General features: G+C 37.5%; 1 protein-coding gene across 4 annotated transcripts in view; it reads left to right on the forward strand.

Annotated features, from left to right (window-relative positions):
- Positions 1–14,695, forward strand: part of LOC126298804 (1-phosphatidylinositol 4,5-bisphosphate phosphodiesterase eta-2-like) — a 428,484-nt gene extending 413,789 nt beyond the window's left edge. For all 4 annotated transcript variants that reach the window (XM_049990266.1, XM_049990265.1, XM_049990268.1 and 1 more), the window contains exon 16: positions 14,160–14,695. In XM_049990266.1, the coding sequence (XP_049846223.1) occupies positions 14,160–14,251 (92 nt within the window). In that variant the 3' untranslated portion in view covers positions 14,252–14,695. The remainder of the gene's footprint in view (positions 1–14,159) is intronic.
- The last annotated feature ends 6,144 nt before the right edge of the window (positions 14,696–20,839 follow it).

The following is a 20,839-nucleotide window of genomic DNA, read 5'->3' on the forward strand; positions in this document are numbered from 1 at the left end:
TCCCGTACAAGCCTTTTCATCTCTGAGTAACTACAGTAACCTACATCACTCTGAATCTACTTACTCAGGGTGTATACGACCCGGGACATCCAGGAGATCCGGGAAAACCCCAGGAATTTTTTAGAATTTTGAGAATTTTGCATTGTTTTAGTTACCAGTTAAATTTTTGTGATTCTGACTGGTAAGAACGAATACTCTAACGAAGGATATTACTGTATCCTGCATTTGCATAATAATACTGCAGCAACAAAACATGAATGCGAGAAAAAAACGAAATTAAAACTTAAGTCGCAAAGGAAATGCACCATATACAACAACAAAACACTGTGGTAATAACAAAATGCCTCCAGTGAGCATGACGTGACAGCTGTTTACATTAGATTCATTTGAACAGTTGCGGGCGGGCTCTTGCGCATGCGCAGTTGAGTCACGTGTGAGTAGTACCTTCTCTCACTTCTGACTACAGATGTGTGGCTTGGCGCCACTATCTAAATTGCTCCGGTTCGGAAATATCGTAGATCCGGGGCTGATGCACAGAGCAGTCTTGAGTTGTAGTGGGGAGGTGGGTAGTCTACACGTGACCTGTGTTTAAGTTTAGTGATTTTGCTGTTCCCTCTTCAGTTATTGCTCTCACATTAAATGAAAACAAAACGGATTTCTGTGGCCGGGAGCTACCAAATGAATTAAAATACGTTCGCATAGTTACGGAAGGCTAAAATTTGTTGTCAGTTTCAGGTTTTATTCCCACCTTTCTGACAGTCAAGCATTAATCGCTTTGCAGAACAATGAAGTTATTTTTGTCGGTTTGCTAAAGAGATTTGGCTTTTATCAATCTTTTGCACTGAGCAGTCAATTTCATACTATTGGCTAGTTTCAACTGTTCGCTGCATTTCAAGTGCACGTTTTCCATCTTCTAGCTCATATGGCATTATGCCATAATAAAGAACCAAACATGAGATAATACAGTACTGGTACTCAAGAAAATTTACATCTGAATCTGGGCATACGATTGTGCACTTTAAGCCGAATTATACATTTCAGTATGGTTCACAAAATTCTGATGCTCTTGAAGTATCCTTTGATGTCTTGTTTCTTTTATGATACATAATTTATTTATTTTATTTATTTATTTATTTATTTGTTGTTTCGTGGGACCACATTAAGGAGAAGTCTCCATGGTCATGGAATGAGTCAATACATGAAATTATAACACGATTGTAGAAACAGATAAAATGAAATATAAGAAACATATTCAGTTGTAGATTGTAGAAACAGATAAAATGAAATATAAGAAACATATTCAGGTGACAAGTCGTAAGTTTAAATAAAGAAAATCAACAATGTAACATTGGAATTTGCTTAATTTTTTAGCTCTTCCAGGAGCTCCTCGACAGAATAGAAGGAGTGAGCCATGAGGAAACTCTTCAGTTTAGACTTAAAAGGTTTTGGGCTACTGCTAAGATTTTTGAGTTCTTGTGGTAGCTTATTGAAAATGGATGCAGCAGAATACTGCTCTCCTTTCTGCACAAGAGTCAAGGAAGTGCATTCCACATGCATATTTGATTTCTGCCTAGTATTAACTGAGTGAAAGCTGCTAACTCTTGGGAATAAGCTAGTATTGCTAACAACAAACGACATTAAAGAAAATATATGCTGTGAGGGCAATGTCAAAATTCCCAGACTATTGAATAGGGGTCGACAAGAGGTTTTCGAACTTACACCACACATAGCTCAAACAGCCTGTTTTTGAGCCAAAAATACCCTTTTTGAATCAGAAGAATTACCCCAAAAAATAATACCATATGACATAAACGTATGAAAATATGTGAAGTAGACTACTTTTCGTGTTGAAATGTCACTTATTTCAGATACTGTTCTAATGGTAAATGTAGCGGCATTTAGTTTCTGAACGAGATCCTGAACATGGGCTTTCCACAACAGCGTACTATCTATCCGAACGCCTAGGAACTTGAACTGTGCTGTCTCGCTTATAATATGCCCATTCTGTCTGATCAAAATATCAGTTCTTGTTGGATTGTGAGTTAGAAACTGTAAAAGCTGAGTCTTACTGTGATTTAGCATCAAATTATTTTCCTCAAGCCACGAAATTATTTCATGAACTACATTATTTGATAATGTTTCAATATTACACACAAGATCCTTCACTACCAAGCTGGTGTCATCAGCAAACAGAAATATTTTTCAATCACCTGTAATACTAGAAGGCATATCATTTATATAAATAAGAAACAGCAGTGGCCCCACCGACCCTTGGGGAACGCCCCATTTAACTTTGCCCCATTGGGACTGAACATCACTACCACTCTCAATATTGCGCAGAATTACCTTCTGCTTTCTATTCTTAAAGTAAGAGGCGAACCAGTTGTAAGCTACTCCCCTTACTCCATAATTGTCCAACTTCTGCAGTAATGTTTTGTGGTCAACACAGTCAAAAGCCTTCGTTAAATCAAAGAAAACACCTAACGTTCACAGCCTTTTATTTAATCCATCCAAAACCTCACAGAGAAAAGAGACTATAGCATTTTCAGTTGTTAAGCCATTTCTAAAACCAAACTGGACATTTGACAGCAAATTATGTGAATCTAAATGCTCCAGTAACCTTGTATATACAACCTTCTCGATAACTTTAGCAAACACTAATGGCATAGAAATAGGTCTATAATTGTCAACATTATCCCTGTCTCCCTTTTTATAAAGTGGCTTCACTACCGAATACTTTAACCGGTTAGGAAACCGACCACTCCTAAAGGAAAAGTTACAGATATGGCTAGGTACTGGGCTAACATACATGGAACAATACTTCAGTATTCTGCTAGATACCCTGTCATATCCATGAGAGTTATTGGTCTTTAGTGATTTAATTATTAACTCAATCTCCCTCTTGTCAGTATCATGGAGAAGCAATCAGGTAACAGTCTCGGAACACTTTTTCTACAAGCGCTATATGATTCCCTTTTGGGGCTAGGTTTCTATTTAGTTCACCTGATATATTTAGAAATTGGTTATTAAATACTGTACATATATGCAACTTATCAGTAACACGGATATTCCCACTACACACTGATTCTATATCCTCGACCTGTCTCTGCAGACCAGCCACTTCCTTTACGGCGGACCATACGGTTTTAATTTTATCCTGAGACTTAGCTATTCTATCTGCATAACACATACTTTTTGCCTTCCTAATAACTTTTTTAAGCACCTTACAATACTGTTTGTAATGGGCTGCTGCATTCAGATTGTGACTGTTTCTAACGTTTTGATATAGTTGCCACTTTGTTCTGCAAGATATTCTTATCCCTTTAGTCAGCCACCATGGCTGCTTGTTTGTGCTAGTACCCTGTTTTGAACATTCTAACGGAAAGCAACTTTCAAAGAACACGAGAAAAGTCTTGAGGAAAGCATTATACTTATCGTCTACTGTATCAGCACTATAAACATCTTGTCACTCTTGTTCCTCGATAAGGTTTACAAAAGTCTCTACAGCAACTGGATCAGCTTTCCTAAAAAGTTGGTAACTATATTTAACATGTGTTGCAGCACAAAAATCTTTTAGACTTAAAATTTGTGCATCATGATCTGAAAGGCCATTCACCTTTTTGCTAACAGAATGCCCTTCTAGTAATGAGGAATGAACAAAAATATTGTCTATGGTTGTTCTACTGTTCCTTTGCTCTCTCGTTGGAAAGAATATGGTTTGCATAAGATTATATGAATTAAGGAGGTCTACCAGCATCCTTTTCCTTGCACAATCACTTATACAATTAATACTGAAGTCACCACATATAACTAACTTTTTGTATTTCCTATAAAGTGAACCAAGAACCTCCTCTAGCTTTAGCAAAAATGTTGTGAAATCAGAGTCTGGGGATCTATAAATAACAACAGTAAGAAGTTTATCTCCACTAAATTTAACCACACCTGCACAACATTCAAACACCTTTTCAGTGCAGTGCTTTGAAACATCAATTGACTCAAATGGGATACCATTTTTCACCTACATGGCTACTCCCCCACACTGCAAAGCACTCCTAGAAAAGCTGCCAGCCAACCTGTATCCTGGTAAAGGAGGTCTCTGAATTATCTCCTTATATAATGCAAGATCTGTTAATGTTTTACACGTAAGAACATGTGGGCTTCCTGCGTCATCGTAGTTGTGCAGGTGCAGTGATGCCTGTTATCTGGCGCTCTCTGGCAACTGCTGAAACGAACCAGTTTCTAACAGGTCACAGGAAAAAATGGGAATGGTGGTTTGAAAAGTGTTACTTTCAAAGTAAATTTCCTTTTACACAAGATGAACTATGTGCGAGAATGTACGATGAATTTCTTAAATCACAGAGCGTTTGAGTCTCATTTAAAAATCAACTCTGAGGACGACCATCTAGAAGAATTTCGAGCTCAGATCAGACATTTACGTCTTTATTAAAAATTTTACTGGCACATTTGTGTGATGTATCTTAAAGTGTAACACGCGCAAAAGATCAGCATTATAGGCCCTATGTTGAAGCTTAGCTTCTCCTGCACCTTATTAATCTTCGAGACAAATATTATTTGTGAAAGCTTTTCTTTTTTGTGTGTTCATGCTACTTAAGAGTGATCTTGCTATTGGTTGACTACAACACGTGTCCTATGCTGTCATCAGCTGGTGAGATCACGTGACATGAGCTATGATTGTCTTACAAAAGCGCGTCGCAATCTCGATTTCATTGCTTCAGAAAGTAGCATGCAGTGTTTGGTGGAATTCGAATTTATACCTCCGTAACACGAAAAAAATGCAGCGTACATGTTGCTGCACATCAAAGATCTTTCCAAAACACGTTTTTTTCCTCCATGGGTTTCGTTTTCTAAAGTGCCGGCAATTTTTACGTCTGTGTAGAAAACCATGAACATTCTAAGGATTGATAAGTTTTACAGTGTCGAGGAAAAGTATACTGACACTTAACACAGATAATGTGTATTTTCACCCTGGAGAAAGTGTATTTTCAACTGGGAAATCCGGGAAAAATCTGGGATTTTTTCCTTGTCCATTTATACACCCTGTTACTGTATTCCTGTCTTGGTCTCCCTCTACAATTTTTACCCCCTGTGCTTCCCTCCAGTACTAAATTGATAATCCCTTATTGCCTCAGAATGTGTCCTACCAACTGATCCCTTCTTTTAGTCAGGTTGTACCACAAATTTCTCTTGTCCCCAATTCTATTCATTGCCTCCTCATTAGTTACATGATAGACCCATCTCATCTTCATCATTCTTCTTTTCTCTTCTTATCTAATCTGTTTATCATCCATGTTTCACTTCCATAGAGGGCTACAATACACACAAATACTTTCAGAAAAGACCTCCTGACACTTAAATCTGTACTCAATTTTAGCAAATTTCTTTTCCTCGGAAATGCCTTTCTTGCCATTGACAGTCTACATTTTATATCCTCCCTACTTCGAGCATCATCAGTTACCCTGCTGCCCAAATAGCAAAACTCATCTACTACTTTAAGTGTCTCATTTCCTAATCTAATTCCCTCAACATCACCTGATTTAATTCGACTACATTCCATTATTCTCAGTTTGCTTTTGTTGATGTTAATTTTATATCCTCTTTTCAAGATACTGTTCATTCCATTCAACTGCTCTTCCAAGTCCTTTGCTGTCTCTGACAGAATTACAATGTCACTGGCAATCCTAAAAGTTTTTATTTTTTCTCCCTTGGCTTTAATTCCTACTCCAAATTTGTCTTTTGTCTCCTTTACTGCTTGCTCAGTATGCAGATTGAATAACATTGGGGATAAGCTACAACCCTGTCTCACTCCCTGCTCAGGCACTGCTTCTCTTTCATGCCCTCGACCCTTATAAGTGCCATTTGGTTTCTACACAAGTTATAAATAGCTTCTTGCTCCGTGTATTTTACCCCTGCCACTTTTAGAATTTGAAAGAGGGTATTCCAATCAACATTGTCAAAAACTTTCTCTAAGTCTACAAACACTACAAACATAGGTTTGCCTTTCTTTAACCTATCTTCTATTAGAAGTCGTAGGGTCAGTATTGCCTTGTGTGCTCCTACATTTCTTCGGAATCCAAACACATCTTAGCCAAGGTTGGCTTCTATCAGCGTTTTCCCATTTTTCTGTAAAGGATTTATGTTAATATTTTCCATCTGTGTCATATAAAACTGATAGTTTGGTAATTTTCACACATGTCAGCACCTGCTTTCTTTGGAATTGGGATTATTATATTGTTCTTGAAGTCTGAGGGGTTTCACCTGTCTCATACATCTTGCTCACCAGATGGAAGAGTTTTGTCAGGGCTGGCTCTCCCAAGGCTATCAGTAGCTCTTACGGAATGTTGTCTATGCCCTGGGACTTGTTTCAACTTAAGTCTTTCAGTGCTTTGTCAAATTCTTCGTACAGTATCATATATCCCATCTCTATCATATGTCCGTTCTCATCTTCCTCTACATTCTCTTCCATTTCCATAACATTGCCCTCAAGTACATCTCTCTTGTACAGACCCTCTAGATACTCCTTCCATGTTCCTGCTTTCTCTTCTTTGCTGAGGACTGGTTTTACATCTGAGCTCATGATATTCATACAGGTGGTTCTCTTTTATCCAAAGGTCACTCTAATTTTCCTGTAGGCAGTATCAGTTTTACCCCTACTGATACATGCTTCTACTGATACATGCTTCTACATACATAGAGTTGTCCTCTAGCCATTCCTGGTTAGCAATTGTGCATTCCCTCTCAATCTCATTTTTTATATGTTTGTATTCCCTTTCTCCTGCTTCATTTATTGCATTTTTATATTTTCTCCTTTCCTTGATTAAATTCAATATCTCTTGCATTACCCAAGGATTTCTATTATCCCTTGGCATTTTACCTACTTGATCCTCTGGTGCCTTCACTATTTCAGCTCTCAAAGCTACCCATTCTTCTTCTACTGTATTCCTTCCCCCTGCTCTTGTCAATCATCCCCTAATGCTCCCTCTAAAGCCCTCTAGGACCTCTGGTTCTTTCAGTTTATCCAGGTCCCATCTCCTCCAATTCCTATCTTTTTGCAGTTTCTTCAGTTTTAATCTGCAGTTTTTAACCAATAAATTGAGATCAGAATCCACAACTACCCTTGCAAATGTCTTACAATTTAAAATTTGGTTCCTAAATCTCTGTCTAAGCATTATATAATCAATCTGAAACCTTCTAGTGTATCCAGGTCTCTTCCACATATACAACTTTCTCTCACGATTCTTAAGCCAAGTGTTAGCTCTGATTAAATTATGCTCTGTTCAAACTTTGACCAGGTGGCTTCCTCTTTCATTCCTTTCCCCCAGTCCATATTCACCTACTATTTTCCCTTCTCTTCCTTTTCCTGCTATCAAATTCCAGTCCCCCCATGACTGTTAAATTTTCAGCTCCCTCTACTATCTGAATAATTTCTTTTATCTCATCATGCATTTCCTCAATTTTCTCCTCATCTGCAGAGATAATTGGCATATGAACTCTTTGTTCACCTGATCAAAAGCCCTGTTCCTCCTGCCACCAAACTCCACTAATTCCCACTATACATAACTTAAACCTATCCAATTTCCTTTTTAAATTTTCTAACCTACCTGCCTCATTAAGGGATCTGACATTCTGTGCTCCGATCCATAGAACACCAGTTTTGTTTCTCCTGATAATGACATCCTCCTGAGTAGTTCCTGCCCAGAGATCCAAATGGAGGACTGTTTTATCTCTGGAATATTTTATGCAAGAGGATGCCATCATCATTTAACCACAAAGTAGAGCTGCACGTCCTTGGGAAAAATTACAGCTGTAGTTTCACCTTGCTCTCAGCTGTTCACAGTACCAACACAGCAAAGCTGTTTTGGTTGATGTTACAAGGCCAGATCAGTCAATCATCCAGACTGTTGCCCCTGCAACTACTGAAAAGGCTGCTGTCCCACTTCAGGAACCACACTTTTGGCTGGCCTGTCAACAGATACCCCTCCACTGTGGTTGCACCTATGGTACGACTATCTGCATCAGTGAGGCATGCTAGCCTCCCCACCAGTGGCAAGGTTCATGGTTCTCTAAAACTATAATTTCCAGCAATCAACTTCTTTTGTTATTCACCAGTGCAGACTAAGAATATATTAATGTGGTAGCGAGAAAGTGTGGTCAGTTGTCAAAATGTTTTATGAAACATTTGTTATCTTGACTGTAATACCTATAACTGTTGCAAGACTGTAAATAATTTAAGGAATGAAGGAAGCAATGCATGAAGAAGTGGTGCCACTGACTCATTGGAAGGCACATAAATGATACTAAGAACTTTGCTAGATTTCAGACAAATCAATTTTCAGTGTTAACTGCATCTACACCTACATACATACTCTGCAAACCACTGTCCGATGCATGCGGAGAGCACCATGTTTCACTGATAGTCATTTCCTCTCCTATTCCAGTCACAAATAGAGAAAGCAAAAAATAACTGTCTAAAAGTGTCTGTACAATCCCTAATTTCTTGCATCTTATCTCCATGGTTCTTATTCAAAATGTACATTGGTGAAAGTAGAATTATTCTGCAGTTGGCCTCAAATGCTGGTTCTCTAAATCTGGGCAATAATGCCTTGCAGAAATAGCATTGTGTTCTTGTCAGGCATTCCCATTTGAGTTAATGGAGCATCTCCGTAATAGTTGCATACTGATCAAACCTATCGGTAACAAATTATCAGCCTGCCTCTGAATTTCTTTGATGTCTTCCTTTAATCTGACCTGGTGGAGATCCCAAACACTCCAATAATACTCAAGAATAGATCACACTAGTGTTCTATACACTGTCTCGTGATACACCCTCCTGAAATTCTCCCAATAAAACAAAGTCAAGCATTCACCTTCCCTACTACCAAACTGACATTCTCATTTCACTTCATATTGCTTTGCAATGTTACGTGTAGATATTTAATCAAAATAACTGTGTCAAGCTGCACCCCACTAATGTTAAATTTCAATGTTACAGGACTGTTTTTCGTACCCATCTGCATTAACTTACATTTTTCTAAGTCATTTTGTATGTTTCTACAGCCACTCAATGATGACACCTTCCTATACACTGTAGTGCCATCACCAAATAGCCATAAATTGCTGCTCACCCTGTCCATACATAGAGTACATACACTTGTGTTGCCTAGGTTGTTTGACTATGCTGCAGAAGTTTTGCTGGGAAGCCGTTACACATTATCTGTTCAGATCTGTTCCCTCCCCATGTGACTTCCATATATTTGGAGCCGTGAAAAGACATTTATGCCCATCAGTTTACTTCGGATGAAGAGGTGCATGTCTGGGTACAATCATGGTTCCTCAGGCAACTGCAAACATTTTTCCATGAAGGCACTGACCATCTTGTCTCACAATGGGATAATTGCAGTGACAATTATGGTGATTACTTTTGAAATAATAAACAGTTTACTTATTTTTTTCCATCTGTCTTGGTTTCATTGCCCCTTATAGATGGCATTATATTTACCTAATTTGTATAGTTGAAACGAAATGCTAATCATTTGCATAGCCAAGCAAGTATTAAACTTTATGTCAGTTTGACATTTGTTGCATGCTGCCTTCATAATGGTGTTATTTTAATGGCTGATAGTGCATTTACATAGATCGTAAATAATTTGCAATGTTCATCTAATGAACAACAAAGATAAACATATCATTGATGAATACTACAATATCAGTATGTGTTCGCTTCAAGCACTGGACTGTGACTGAGCAGTCACAGCATGAAGTATCAGCTGCCACCGTCACATTTGTTAAATGCAAGACATTGAGTGAATGAGTGTATATTAAGTCTGCTTAGAATATATCATATAAAAATAGACCAGTATCCTTTCCGTATACTTGTTAGTGGAAAGAGAGAAAAAAGAATAGTAAAATAATGACCAATCTTCACTCTGAATAGGCAAATCTGTTGAACATTTGCAACCACAATCCAGCATCTAACCAAAATTCAATGTTGTCACTTATTTTGGTCATATACACCAACAAATTTTGGTGCAAACAAAAACAAAAAAATAAAAATGTTATGTGCCTAGTATTGACCCCAAGACTCCACACATGTTTAGCTCTCTCATTATTACAAAAACTGATTCCAGCTTAATGGATGGTAAAGTAATCTTGTCAATTTTATGAGTGTGATACCTTCCCAATCAGCTATTTCTCTGATTCCCATCCCTGCCCCTCGACCATCCCTTATTAGCTGAAACCAAATCCCACTTCCCTTCAACAATGTGTATTATAGGAGTGAAACATTGTTTTATGTATTATTTATTTTTATTTGTTTATTTTCATGTTGCATAGATCCTTGGTGTGAGTGTATCACTATGATGTAGAGCTTGTCAGATTATTTCAGTGGTAACCATATCTAAATGGTCATGTGACTTACAAACTAAAGCATATATATAAAGATACACGAGGTTCGAATGTTTAAACACCAACAGAGATTATAGTAGTAATACTGAATCCACAAACAAATGATTGTAAACAGTGCTTACATAGTCTTTCCAGAATTACAGATCTATGGTAAACTAAAAGATAATGAAACTTTTTGTAGCAGTTTGTTTAAATTTCTGTTCAATTTATTTTTACCATTTTTCAGCATGTAAGGTTACAAAACAAAATAGAATCATAGAAAGCATTCCATGTCATTCTGGGAATTCACAACTCCATACCATGACACACCACTCAACCAAAGCTATTGGGAACTGTTGGTGCTAGATAGCTTAACTTGCCCTTGTTAAGTGCTAGTACCACTACTACCATCTAATAAGAGACAACTTGGTGGTATATTGTCTGACGTTTCTGTGGTGGTTTACAGTCTGTATATTTTATTCATTCAGTTATGGTATGTTCTAACAAAGAGGCATTTGATAGCCTATGGTATCTGGAGAATGTGACCAGAATTATATGGAAGCAGAAACAGTTTATCCAGTGAAATATCAAAGTCTTCTCCACTAGCAAGGAAATGTTTTTTGGTCACTAGAGGTACAGATTTGCAATGAGGCCAGCTGCAGCTGACCCACAATTGTAATTAGTATGTCAGAAGATGTTTTAAAGATGACAGATGTGCAGATATTCTTGCTGCAGTAAATCTCAGTCCATCTCTCTCTACATGAAGAGTGACATGACTCAACGATGAGAAGAAGTACTGTGTGGACAATTCTCATTGTTTGTGTCCATATCACTTCCATGTTCACAGTGAATGAAGATAATTTACAGACAAGAATCAGTTGCTGCTCTTGGTTCCTAAATCAAAACCTGGAGTTCACAACTACCATGCTTTGGATTGATGAAGCCACTTTCAAATCTAATGATGACGTAAATATCCATTATCTTCTGTGCTAGTCAGAAGGAAATACTCTCTGGTTACGGAAGCAAAACAACCATCACTTCTGGAGCACAAATAGATGGTGTAGACTCATTCATGATAAAGTTACTGGAAATTAGTCTTTTGAGGACCTATTAAATGATGAGTGTTACTAACAGAGTCGGTAGTAGTTGTTCTGCTAGCGACACTGTTTCTAATGTGGTTGCAGGAAGATAGTTATCCATCATATTCCCCTTGGTGGTAAGGCAATCCTTGAATCAAAATGTTCTTGTTTAGTGGTTCATTAGAAGATAGCAAATGAGTTGGCCACAGTTGTCAAATTCAATTCCCCCTGATTATATCTTTTTCGGATGCATTGAAAACATTGTCTATCAGCAGCATCCTACTGTGTGATATGGTATGAAAGATAAAATTAGGGAAGCATGCTAGTCATTCCCAGATGCAGATATGCTCTGCAATACTTAAAGTGTACAAAGTGGAGCACAGTTGTACTTACAGCAAGGCAGGAAGCATTTTGAACACCTATTACCATAAACCAAAACAGGGAAATGCAATACTTTCTAACAACTTTTAAGAAGTGTCAAAACTGTAAATATTAATGCTGCATGCATAAGACAAAGATTTTCCTTATTGTAACACTGAATACCGTATTTATTGCCCTATGAACTTTCTTTTTCTTTCCTTAAGCATTATTCAAATTGTCAGCTCCAGGAAGTTTCTTAATGATAAAACTGCAAAAATTAGACCAAAAACAACATTTTGGACTAAAAATGTTCAGTTTTTATAACTCTCTCCAACAGCAATAGTTATGTTTCCCATGTTTTCCTTTGAAATGCTGAAGAGGAACCTGTTTTCTCCATTTTCTAGTACCTTCTAGGTTCAAATGGCTATGAGCACTATGGGACTTAACATCTGTGGTCATCAGTCCCCTAGAACTTAGAACTACTTAAACCTAACTAATCTAAGGACAGCACACACATCCACACCCAAGGCAGGATTCGAACCTGGGACCATAGCAGTCACGCGGTTCCAGACAGAAGCGCCTAGAACTGCACGGCCACACTGGCCAGCAGTACCTTCCAGGCAATGTAAATTTCACCATTCTGTGTTCCCTTATCAGTTTGCCTAAAATGTATTTTGGCTGAAAATGGATGCTTCATTTCCATGAAAAAGTTCTTATATGGTAGGTTTGATGTCTGGTGCTTCCTGTAGTTTGCAGGTTTTGCCATCCAAGAAAGTGTTCCTAATTAATTTATTGTGTGTTAGATTTGGGTTGGTGCGGAAACTGAAATGAGATTGTGAGGTCAAAGATAATAAAAGACACAGCTTTGCTAGTGATTTTATCTGCATCATTCAAATGCATAAAATTTCTGCTCTCTCTTATGTAATCCTCACCCCTGCCCTTCCTCTGTTTTGCCAGACATTTCTCCTAAGAGTTGTCAGGTGCCTTTTCTCTTATGTAGGGGTGGAACATTACATATACTTCTGTAGTCTCCCTAAAATTACTCATCAGTCATAAACCAAAAGGTAATTAAACTTTCCAGAGTGCTCATAATAAAAGTTGAAGAATTGTCTCAAAGCTCTTTTAGTTTTGCTTCCATTTTGTTTCACTGTGATGTAAGAAAAAGATTTTACTTATTGTAACATTGAATAGCATATTTATTACCCTTTGAATTTTCTTTTTGTTTTCTTAAGCATTGCTGAAATCATCATCTCCAGGAAGTTTCTGTTCACATTGGGTGTTCACTTGAGTAACATTTACACATACACACACACACACACACACACACACACACACACACACACACACACACACACACCAAAGGGTCTTCAAAGTTTATCTATTCTATGCTACATCCTGCAGCTACATTCAACTTATTACTTGTGAATGTCAAGACACAATACTTAAATTTGGGGAGATTTGCTGCCTTTTAATGCATCTTATAAAACTTGTAGTTTCAGACTGCAAATGTTTTAATACCAATTTAGGTATGTATATAGGATGATTTATTTTCATTAGCACTGATCAAATTTATGAACAATCTTTTGTAAAAAAAAGTATACCAACTTTACCAGATACATGATAGCAATTCTTTTTTGTCTTTCTTATAACCCTCACAGATTACTTTCAGATTGCAATACATACCCACAGTTTAAACATTCATAATGATAAAATAGATATCAATGTATGGCATAGATATGTAATGACAAGTTCAGTGACTTATTACAAGAAACATGTCATCTCAAGAGACAGCAACACACTCCATAAATTACATAATGAAACCAGAAAGAAAATTGTTTGCACACAATATAGACTGGATTGTAGCTGTTAGGTTACAACTGATAGTTACATGAAAATGAGCAGTCTTTACTGGGCTCGTTTCAGCCATTATTGAGATGCTGTAACAATGTATCTCTCAGATAAAGTACTTGTACCTTGTTGCATCTACTCAAAGCAGGGATAGCATGTCAGACCTTTCTCCTAAATACTCACTGAAAAGACAGCAGACATTATGAGACCTCCTTTTAGTTTCTGTGGTTTGAATTTTTTGGTGGTTTGGGTTATCAGGCCACAGCCCTCGAGTGTCCTGGTGGGCTGCCAGCTTATGGCCTGGATACCTGCCAAGGTTTTATTTCAGAATAAGATCACACTGAATTATTTTTTGCAGCCCAGTTTTTAATTTCAATCTAAAACCATATGCTAATTTAGTGTCTGGTACTCAAATATATCCTTGGTATTACAGTGTGCACAATCCTACAATTAATACTGTTTTATTTTCAGGATACAGGCATGTTTACTTAATGGATTATGAGCTGAATTATGTTTCACCTGCTTCACTTTTTGTACATGTGTCCATTAAAGAGGCCACGTAGAAATGCAAATACTGAATTCAACTATTGCACACAGTGAGAGCAACGTGCAGTGAAATATATTGCATTTGGTAAATATAAGATATAGTTGTACTAGCACATTAAGTTGTATGTGTTGAATGCAGATGCTGCTTTCTAAAGCTGATGACAGTCATTTCTGCTTACACTGAGTGTACCAGCTAGTAGACATAGAGAGCCTTATGGGTATTTCAAAATGCTGTTGTGCGCTTGGAAATTTTTATATACATTTTGAAGTGTACTATAATTATTTCTTTGTACACATGTCTGATTTTCTGGGCAGCTACTGCAGTTCATACTCTTGTTATTCTGCAGGCTTTTGTATGTTTTGTACTGATATAAAACTCCTCATTTTGTAAAAAAAATTGTAATGATATTTATGTAGAATTTCCCAAAATAAAGAATATGTAAAAGTTTTGTAAGGTTCTATTTTGTACATTTGTATTTCTTTCAATAATAAAAATGTAAATTTATGAAAAATCTCATTAAAACAATGTAACAACAATGTTTTTACTAAGTATTCAAATAAGATTCCCAATCATTTTCCATTGTTCTAGTGACCTATGACAGACATTTGCTGGAAGAGAGGCATGGTTATTTGTTTTTTTGTCTATGAGATCTTGTGGTTACATAGAATGAACAGTAAAATTCTGAACATCTTTTATTACAATACTGTTTCTACCATTACAAAACATCATAAATACTTACAGTTACAATACATTTTATTGGTACATTATTATTAGTACTGGTTCAGTGGTTACAATTCTACTACTGTTTCAATGCACAATACTGGTACATTATTATTGGTATTGGTACATTATTATTTTTCAAAGAACTCTTTCAGTCTATAGAAGTAATGGTCAATTACTGTTTGGAGAAGCTCCTCAGAAAATGACTATGTACTTCATGAGTGATGGAAAATTTGCATAGTATGCACTTATATTTTTAAATATATTTTTTGCAAGATGTAGAACAACATTTTGGCAGAGCTTAGTTTTTGTTCAGTGTATATAGAGATCCATTCTTTGGCCTGTAGTACGTGTGCACATCTTCATTTTTGAAGAAGAATGTGAGATTTTCAATTGCATACTGTTTTATGAATGCTACAGTTTTTATATATGTGTAGGCACAGAAGAGTGGTTCCTTCTATGATTCTCATGATTCTTTTTTCATTGTGAGTAGCTTAATGCTGTTTGGAGAAGCTCCTCAGAAAATGACTATGTACTTCATGAGTGATGGAAAATTTGCATAGTATGCACTTTTCTGGCAGTTTTTGCTGCAGCAGCTTTCAAGGACCCTCATCACTTGGCAGGACATGCTCAATTTTTTGATTAGACAGTCAATATGAATTCCCTACCTTACATTGTCCTGGACCCAGAGCCCAAAAAGCTTTGTCAGGTCAACTATAATTACAGTTTTGTTTGAGAACTGTATATTTGTAGTTGATGGGACCTTTTCCTTGACATTATGGAGTTGAGTGCTGCCATTTTTCATCATTCTTGATTAGCTTATTGTGTGAGAAACATGAAACATTCTACTAGGCTATGTATGTTTGCTTGTAAGTTATTTCCATATAGAAGGAATAGTCCTAGTACCAATGCTAATCCATAGGGAACACCATATTTTGTGTTTTATCAAGACATGGAATATGGTGTTCCCCAAGGATAGAAGATTGCATCAATACCCAAAGAATGAAAAAGAAATTTTTAATATCATAAAAACCTTAGAAATAAAACAGTCTTTGTGATTAGATGGTATATATGATAAAAAATAAAAAGATGTAATGAACTCATTGTAAAACCACTGACTCTGAGTAAAGGTTTGTAAGTATGTTGCATTCAGTGTGTCATATTTCTACTGTTTGTTTACACCTGCGAAGGTAATACCTGTCCCAGTCATTAGGTTTGTCTCTGATGCCTAGTTAATTTAATTTCTGTAGCAGAGCCTCATGATCCATAACACTGAATTCCTTCAACAAGTCAAGACATATAGCAGTAATATAGTTGCCACTGCTCACTTTCTGGTAAATTTAACTCAGAAATTTGTATACAGCAGTATTGGTTGAGCTGTTCTTTCTAAACCCATATTGTGCTGTGAACAGAATTTGGTATTTTTGCATAAAGACCTGTAAGTATTTTATGGAAGATCTTATGTAAAATTTTTGAGAAGCCAGAAAATAGGGCTTCTGGGTTGTAATTGACAACTTCTTCTGTTTTTCCCTTTTTTTTATATTGATTTCAATTTCACAATTTTTAGACAAGAAGGGAATGTCCCTCATGCCAGTGTACTATTGCATAAATTTGTCAGTCTTTTTACAGTCTGTTTACTACATCTTTTTTTATTTCATCATGTATACCATATATCCCAAAGACTGGTTGAGGTTTTATGATGGTGAAAATTTATTCTTCATTCATTGGGTACAGATACAATGAGGTAGCAGAGCAGCTGATATTAAATGATGGTGCTGTTGCATTTTGATTATTTGTGTTAATCTTAATTATCAGTTGTCCACTTATATTTGTAAAATAGCTGTTGAGGATATTTACTAATTTCCTTTGGACTGTTATTTTATTTCCTTGTGATATAGCTTGATACTGGTGTTTCTTGTAGTGACATTACATGTCTGCTGTCTCAAGACTTTCCACATAGCCATTGTCTTGTTTCCAGCAGATTGTACATAAAGGTCATATGCCTTCAATTTTGCTTCCTTCCCAGCTTTTCCAAGTATTGTCTTGTATTTCTGTAGTAGGCATGAAACTCATCACATGCCGACCATGTCTTTATATCATACAGCTTTCAAACTTATCCCAGATTTGTTGCTGTTATCAGACATTAGTCTGTGTTTCCTTAGTGGGAATGCAGTTTCATAGTAGCTATAAAAATAAAATATTTCACATGTATTGCCTTGGTCATAATATTACATTCCATGTTCCTTAAGCTAACAGTTATCTGTAAGTACCTATATTTTGCTGATTTAGTATTCATTCTTCTTTAACAAATTCTGTCTGCATTGGCCCTTTGTGTGTTCCTCTGCCTCTTTGATACAGTATCTGATGGATTTCCCATCGGGCTCAATCACTTCTTCTTTGTCATGCATTTCCAGTTATTTATTTTTACATATGTCATTTTCGCATCTATATCACTGGTCAAATGTAGAAAATGTGTTGTAATAACCTTTGACATATAAGCTTTGGAAGACAGAATTTAATATTTTAGCCAATAAGCATCTGGACAGATGCCTTTGATCCATTGATTGATTTTGTGTAGAACCAAAAGTTATTCATGACCTTCGCAGATAAGATCTTGCTTTAAAATTCCTTGAATACCTCTTGCACAACTATCCTTAGACTTATTTTGAGATAATTCAGCTTTTTTTTGCTTGCAAGAATTGACTTTGTACAGATGCAGCTCTCTGTTTTTATAATGGCTTTCTGCTATTGTATTTAACAACTGAGAGTCTTCCTGCAACTCACAGTCTTCTGCAACACAAACTTAACTGACATGTGATCAAAATACTTCTTAATGTGCATCAAAGATGCTGTAATTTCTCAATCTTTGATGAGACTAATGTCTTTGACACAGCAGACCTCAAAATACTGATGAACAAAATGGATGCACTAAGCATAAGGAGGTAGCAGTGTACTTACTGATAATTATATTGAAGGTTTGGCCGTACATTGAATATCTGATAGTCATTATCTAGACCCACCTTTTGTTTACATGCTGAACTCAAAACTAATAGGAGACTACGCATATTCATGTATTTTTTACACATACCTTTTACTGTGATTAGCTCCATTAGTATCTTTTTGTAATGCAAATGAAGATTTGCCAGCTCCGCACTACAATTTCTGTTAGCTGTAACTTCTGTTTAATGTTATTATTTACATACATCTGATGTAACCAAACTCACGCTAGTAGCAAACTCAAAAAATTATTGAAGATCACATACTTTTTGTAGTGAAGTAAGTGAAATATATTTTATGACATTCCTTTAGTTCCACATATTAAAGTTGTTTTTCTTTGCTAACACTTTATTTGACTATGAGTGGAAAATGTGGGCGTTGTCATAGGAAACCAACTAGTGGAATTCATTGTGGGAGCTGTAGCAGGTGATTTCACTGGATGGAATGTAGGCGAACGAACTTTGGGGAAATCACTAAGGCCCTCTCATGGAACTGCAAAATATGAAGCAGGAATAGGTTGATAGATGAGCAGGAAAGGAAGATCAGTACCCTTCAGGCACTTTGGTTCAATCTAGGAGAGAGCTAGTGAGGTTGAAGGAAGGCAGTGGTGATGGGATGATGAACTGGCAGTTGATAGGAAGGCTAGCAAGAGGAGGATGGAGTCTGATGTGTTTGTTGTGTCTACCAGCAACAGTTTACAGCTGCCAGAGTTGAGGTAATATGAACCTGAAGATGGTGCAGGAGTAGGAAATGTGCAACTGACTCTGTCCACGAGTAGGGCTGATAGGAAGAGCATGAATGTTAGGATGAAGACAGTACTGTTGTTAGGTAGCAATTACAGCAGATGTGCAGGCACTCAATTACAGGAGAAGCTAGGAGAGGAATATCAGTTCACCACAATTTTCTAACTGGCTGCTGGGCGAAATCAAGCGACTGAGGGTTTAGGGCCTTTGTGTATGAGTTTCACAAAGGATGATCAGGTAGGGAGAATGGGTGGGGCAGGTAACAGTTTGGATAGGGACCAGGTGTGTAGCATAGGTGGTAACTTGAATAAGATAGCTTCCCTAACTGGTTACTCCAATGTAAGCATGGTTGAGTTGTTCTGCTGGTACATTATGTGATAAAAAGTATCCAGACACCCCCAAAAACATATGTTTTTCATATTAGGTGCATTGTGCTGCCACCTACTGCCAGGTACTCCAAAGCAGCGATCTCAGTAGTCATTGATCATCATGAGACAGCAGAATGGGGCACTCCGCAGAACTCAAAGACTTTGAACATGGTCAGGTGATTGGGTGTCACTTGTGTCATATGTCTGTACACAAGATTTCCACACTCCAAAACATCACTAGATCCACTCTTTCTGATGTGAAAGTGAAGTGGAAACATGAAGGGACAGATACTTCACAAAAGCATACAGGCCAACTTTGTCTGTTGACTGACAGAGACCGCCGATAGTTGAAGAGGGTCGTAATCTGTAATATGCAGACATCTATCCAGACCATCACAGAGGAATTCCAAACTGGATCAGGATCCACTGCAAGCTCTATGACAGGTGGGAGGTGATAAAACTTGGATTTAATGGTCGAGCAGCTGCTCATAAGCCACACTTAACACCAATAAATGCCAAACGAGACCTTGCTTCGTGTAAGGAGTGTAAACATTGGACAATTAAACAGTGGAAAAATGTTGTGTGGAGTGACAAATCATGGTACACAATGAGGCGATCAAATGACAGGATGTGGGTATGGCAAATGTACGGTGAACGTCATTTACCAGCGTGTGTAGTGCCAACAGTAAAATTCGGAGGCAGTGGTGTTATGATGTGGCCATGTTTTCATGGAGGAGGCTTGTACCCCTTGTTGTTTTGGATGGCACTGTCACATCACATCCCTACGTTGATGTTTTAAGCAGCTTCTAGCTTCCCACTGTTGAAGAGCAGATTAGGGATGGTGACTGCACCTTTCAACATGATTGAGCACCTGTTCATAGTGCACAATCTGTAGCAGAGTGGTTACATGACAATAACATGCCTGCAATGGATTGGCCTGCACAGAGTCCTCATCTGAATATTATAGAACACCTTTGGGATGTTTTGGAATGCTGACTTCATGCCAGGCCTCACTGACCGACATTGATACCTCTCCTCAGGGCAACACTCAGTGAAGAATGGGCTGCCATTCCCCAAGAGACCTTCCAGCACCTGATTGAACATATGACTGTGAGAGTGGAAGCTGTTATCAAGGCTTAGGGTAGGCCAACACCATACTGAATTCCAGCATTACCGATGAAGGATGTCATCTACATCTACATCTACATCCATACTCCACAAGCCACCTGACGGTGTGTGGTGGAGGGTACCCTGAGTACCTCTATCGGTTCTCCCTTCTATTCCAGTCTCGTATTGTTCGTGGAAAGAAGGATTGTCGGTATGATTCTGTGTGGGCTCTAATCTCTCCGATTTTATCCTCATGGTCTCTTCGCGAGATATACGTAGGAGACAGCAATATACTGCTTGACTCTTCGGTGAAGGTATGTTCTCGAAACTTTAACAAAAGCTCGTACCGAGCTACTGAGCGTCTCTCCTGCAGAGTCTTCCACTGGAGTTTATCTATCATCTCCGTAACGCTTTTGCGATTACTAAATGATCCTGTAGCGAAGCGCGCTGCTCTCCGTTGGATCTTCTCTATCTCTTCTATCAACCCTATCTGGTACGGATCCCACAATGCTGAGCAGTATTCAAGCAGTGGCCTAACAAGCGTACTGTAACCTACTTCCTTTGTTTCCGGATTGCATTTCCTTAGGATTCATCCAACGAATCTCAGTCTGGCATCTGCTTTACCGACGATCAACTTTATATGATCATTTCATTTTAAATCACTCCTAA

The sequence above is a fragment of the Schistocerca gregaria genome, chromosome X (genome assembly GCF_023897955.1).
Source record: "Schistocerca gregaria isolate iqSchGreg1 chromosome X, iqSchGreg1.2, whole genome shotgun sequence".
NCBI classification, from domain to species: Eukaryota; Metazoa; Arthropoda; class Insecta; order Orthoptera; family Acrididae; genus Schistocerca; species Schistocerca gregaria.